At 37.1% G+C, this 5,377-nt stretch overlaps 1 protein-coding gene across 1 annotated transcript; it reads right to left on the reverse strand.

The window, feature by feature from the left end:
* LOC127745733 (ATP-dependent zinc metalloprotease FTSH 3, mitochondrial-like) lies at positions 1 to 3,424 on the reverse strand. The gene is made up of 4 exons (XM_052259334.1): positions 3,350 to 3,424; positions 1,692 to 1,917; positions 1,313 to 1,440; positions 1 to 666 (listed from the first exon to the last, which is right to left on the reverse strand). The coding sequence occupies exons 1-4, from the start codon at positions 3,422 to 3,424 to the stop codon at positions 283 to 285; spliced, it is 813 nt and encodes a 270-aa protein (XP_052115294.1). The 3' UTR covers positions 1 to 282.
* Positions 3,425 to 5,377: the final 1,953 nt, after the last annotated feature.

Here is a 5,377-nt window from a genome sequence, read left to right on the forward strand (position 1 = left end):
GTTAATTTATAGATCCCCAATAAAAGTATCCTTTTATCTTAGAAAAGGGTACATAGGAAATATATCCAGAGAAATACTTCTCTTGCATAGGCACCAATTACTTGTGTTACTTGAGTTCTTAGGATTTCGCCCTTATGATTAAGGCTAGTAACACTGCTACTCAACTTATAATGACATAAGAGTTAAACGGCTCAACATTGCTGTCTTGTGGAAGTTAAATTTTATTATCTGGACTAATGGATTGCTAAGTCAGTCTACACCAACACGAAGTCCACCTTACAATCACGTTGTCATATACAGGAGTAACAGGAAGGATCCCGAAAACAAAGCAATCGCTGTTAGACCATACCTCATCAACTCCTGCTCCCACCAATCCACTTCAAAAGAATATGCAACAGGAACATAATCATGGGGTTCAAGGCCTAGTTCTTCTTGTGCTGCTTTTAAATTCTCCTCAAAAGATTTCACACTTCCAATATTCAAATAAAATTTATATTGCCCACCAGTTCCCTTCGCGGGGAGGGTTCCTTTGACAACTTCACTGTCTGTTTGGTTTCGTGGAGTATTCCTCACGTATATTTTGGCAACTGACTTATTTACTGACACAACAATATGGTCTACTAAACGTGGCTCCAAAAGCTCATATTTAAACTCCTGAAAGTTAATCTGCACATAATCAAATTATTCCTGATGTCAGCACGAAATCCTATTACAAAACCAAAGAAACTAACAAAATCAGACACGAAAATCCATCTTATAGCCAAGAGGAACAGTGGTGTATTCTCATCTTAAAAATCATGCAAAGTCATCCTTATTATAGCAAGCACTTCACAGCTCAAACAAAATTCAAAACTAGCAACAAACATTAAAATTATTAATGGAGCTTCAATACAAGAGTCCCTGAAAATAAAACTTCCAAGGGTACACGCATGCAAATGAGGATAAGGACTAAGGAGAAGACAAGGAATCAGCGAGGGCTCCTAATGATATAAAAAATGCAGGTCTCAGAAAAGATACTGATGTAGCATCAAAAGAATTCAGCAAACAACGTAGTGTGATGCATGATATAAAATAGCACCAGTTTTTATGAGCTCTGCTATTTCCATGTATCCCAATACATTGAAAGATGAAGACAATTGAGGCAAAATGTATCACTTATCTGGGCAATACATGGTGAACTTTTCATGCATTTGAAATCACTGATTTCATCAAATGAAAAGCAGGTATTTGTATATCTCAAGTTCTCAACTCAACCCAATTTCACTGATCCAACAAATTCAAACCAAGCAACAGGCACTGGTAATATCCTTACCTGTTGCCCTTCACGACGATAACATAATGCAACCGTGATTAGCACCATCACCAAAGAAGAGATAAAAAGTAGCTTAAAGGGACAAAAGTAATCATTTCCGTGATCATCTGTATTTGTCTCTGGCTCTTCTGAAATTAGAAGGGGCAAATGTACACATTACAAAAGTTATAGCACGATACGCCAAACCCAAGAAGAATAAAGAAAAATTAAAAGAGCATCTACCAGTCCATAAGAACTACACAAAAGTTAAGCAACTATTAACCTATTATTAGTTGATATTAGTGCACCAATCACACAAATTGCGATGATCAACTTCACACAATAAAAGCAATACAGACGCACGCAGTACACAGATGGCACAGCAAAAGCCCTAACTTACTCTTCTTCTTAGGTCCTTCGCTGAAAAACAACCGGTAATGAATCTTAGGGTTCGCCGGAACACACTTAAAATCAGGCAAACTGGAAAGGATTCCGTTTCCACGAGCTCTAGCATGAGCAACATATCCCCTGAAAAACCCTAATCCCAATTCTGTTCCTTGTGAATGCACATTCGTTCGCGTAGCTCCGAGAAGGGTTCCCAATTTCGCATCACCGCGCAAATATTCCTGCAATCCAAATCCAAAGTTGGAACTTTTACTCTATATTCTGAGGAGCAAACGGAACACGGATCGAAATAGGGGAGAAGGTTTCTTACTTTAGCCCGTGAAGAGCGCGAGAGTGAGCGCCCAATCCGTGAAAAAATCATGGTTGGAAGAAAACACAGACAGAGGAAGAAGAAGAATTAAGCATGAAGAGTGAATTGGATAGATCTAAACAAAGGATTTGGGAAAGAATGAGGAAGTGTGTTAATATCGGCAGTTTTATAACAGAGAATTAGAGATGCAGCATTTCGGCTATTTCTTATATCATATGCCTTTTGGTTAAAATTAGAGGCCCAGTTGACCCAATTCTTATACTATCTCTCTTTGTTCATGAACTACCTAACTGCCTTGCTAATTACTATCTGATATAGCTGCAGCCTGCATGCATGTCGCATGAAGTTGGGAGAGGAATGTTTAATTGGAGGAAATTATGGGGTGGGTTAGTAGAACCAATCTTATATTGTTTATTTAAGTATTTAAAGTTAGTTTAGTTCACTAAATACTTAATACGATTAAATGATAGATTAAGAAAGAAAAGTGTTTAGTTATTAGAATAAAAAAAGAAAAAGTTTAGAAGAGAACACTTTTATTAAATTTGGTTAGTATTTGATTAGTAAAAAATAATAATTTTATATCATTAGATATAATTTTATATCACTAAAAATATTAATAATGACTAATTAATAATTACAAATTATAAAGTTTATTGGTCTCTTAACATTCTTCCAAATAAAAATTGATATCATATATGTTTTCTTAAAAAGTTAGGTATAATTTTTACTATTTATCAAAAAAAAATTTATATATAAAGAGAGAAAAAACAAAACTTAGTTTTGATATGGAATTAATTTAAGGCTAAAAATTTTCGATATGAACTCTTTTTAGAATTATTCTTAAAGATGGCAATGTGTAGTAGTGTTGAACAGCGAGGTAGAAGGTTCATTCTTCCCGCAATGGGCGAAAAAATTTTTTTTCTTAAAGTTACCCAAAAATATCTCGCTAACACTACAAAAAAATATTGAGTACTATCGGAATTAGCACGGACTAATAGTATCGGATTTAACGGCAGGTTTTTTGACAGAAAAGAAAAAAAATTCGTCGTTATAAAAAATTACCGTCGAATTATATTTTCCGTCGTTAAAGCTGATGGTAACTATTAGCGCGAAAATAGATGTCACACGTGGCAATGTTATCATCGATTTTAGCATCAAAAAGTTAGAAAATTCCAACGATATGAAGGTTTAATGAAACGCGCCGTTTAGGTGACGTACCATCGGATTAATCCGACGAAAATTTGACGGTAAAATTGATGCTAAATTCAAATGCGAAACCCTTTTCCCTCACTTGTGCGAGTTCTTTCTCTCTCTACCGTCTCTCTCTCTCTCTCTCTCGTTGCCTGCGCTCTCTCCGTCACCGTGTTGCTCCCACCGTCGTCGCCCCAAGGACAAGTCGTCGCCATCGTCGCCGCCATTGCGCCTGGTGTAAGAACCGAGCTTAATTAATCGTTTAATTAAGTAATTAATATTGCCTAAATTAGGTTCTAAAAATTTAGAATGAGAATTTGAGGATTTAAATATGATTTTTGGATTCAGTAGGTCTTTTTGAGTCAGAAAATGTATTTTCGGTGAAAACCTGTAAAAAACTGCGAACCGCCAGTCGAACCGGTTCAAGTCTGCCCGGTACTGCGCAAGAAAAAGTGAAAAAAGTCAAAAACCTTAGAAAAATAGAAGAAGTCGAAAACCGGGCGTTAATTTTAAAGGTTTGGCCCGAAGTTAGAGCAAACGAGCTAAAAATGCTAACGGGTTGGACCGGGCCCAAGTTGGGCCCAAGCCCAAAATATATAAGAGCTTTAAGTGAACCTATTTCAGCAACAACACACTCAAAACACATACATACACAGCTGAAAGTGAAGGGGAAGAAGAAACCCCACGAATACTATTCACTCTCATCTTCTCGAGCCCATATCTTGAGCTATGGAGCTCTGATCGCCGCACCGTTTGCAGCTACGTGTTCCTTGTGAAGAGCTCTACACAACCCATCCAAGAAACTGGAAAGGTAACCACGAAATCTTCTAAGTTCTTCTCTCCAAAATTTCAAAAATTTAGGGCTTTTGATTATAATGTGAATGAGGATTGATTATAATGTGATACATTTAATGTTGAGGTTGAGAATGATGAAATGTAAAGAAAAAAGTAGTAAGAATATTGCAATATGTTATAAAGGGTAGTTTTTTTATGAGAAATAGAGTTTGGAATGGTTTTATTTGGTTTTGGTTGGTTTGAGTTGTGAAAATGAGGAAATTTGTAAATTGTGAACTTTTTGTGAAAGTTGATTTTTGGTGAACTTTGTCTGATCATAACTTATCAGTTTTTAAAATTGGTTGAAATTTGTGTGAAATTAAATCTTATTGAAAACTCTTGAAATCAATATAAAGATTGTAAAATTTGGATTTTTGTAGAGGAAGTTATGATCATTCAAAGTTTGGTGTAAAAATCTGAAATTCTGCAAACTGGCAGAATTTTGTGATTTTTGGTATGTGCGCATGCACACGCAGAGGCAGGCAATCTGTTTAGAGCGCTAGCACAGCTTGTGCGCACACATACCCAATGAACGTTTATAACCTGTGCGCACGCACAAGTTGGAAAGGGCAGTGTGTTGAGGGCGCTAGCACACCTTGTGCGAGCGAACAGACCTTGCAAAATTTGGTACCTGTGCATACGCACACCTCTATGTGTACGCACACTTTTAAAAATCTTCCTAGGCGTGCGCGCGCACACCCCTGTGTACGCACACGCCCTGTTTCTTAAATTTAAACTTTGTTTTTAACTGTTTCACCTTCCCAACAAGATTGTAAGCTTCTATAACACCATTTTAAGACTCCTGGACATAATTTTGGGTATAAGAACATGGGAAAGAACCTTTGAGATTTAGTTGATGTTATTTTGAAAATTTAGAAAATGGAGACTTAGGTTTCGGGTGTACTGAGGATGGTTTGATGACGTGTGAAGAATGATTGATATATGAGATGAGAACTGATGAACTGATGAGTTTGGAATGAGAATGTTGATTTGACAGTAGTTGAGATAAGTTGAGGACTCGGAATGAAAATGTTGATGTGACAGTGGTTGAGATGAGTCGAGGACTCGAATGTGCAATGATGAATCATTCATATATTAAAAATATTTTTTAAAAAACCACTGAACTACTGTTTTATATTGAGAATATGAGACGCTATGCGCCCGGCAGGGATGGTGGTTAATCCCGCCTATCGAGGTAGTGGCAGCGGTGTAAGGACGGTGGTTAATCCCGCTTACGTTGAGATGTGAGGTATGAGGCAAGAGTATCCCACTCGCACCCTTTCGGATCAATAGAGCGTGCAGGCGCAAAATCCTGGACGGTATTTCGAGCACCATATCTCGGGGGT

The sequence above is a fragment of the Arachis duranensis genome, chromosome 3, assembly GCF_000817695.3.
Source record: "Arachis duranensis cultivar V14167 chromosome 3, aradu.V14167.gnm2.J7QH, whole genome shotgun sequence".
NCBI lineage: Eukaryota > Viridiplantae > Streptophyta > Magnoliopsida > Fabales > Fabaceae > Arachis > Arachis duranensis.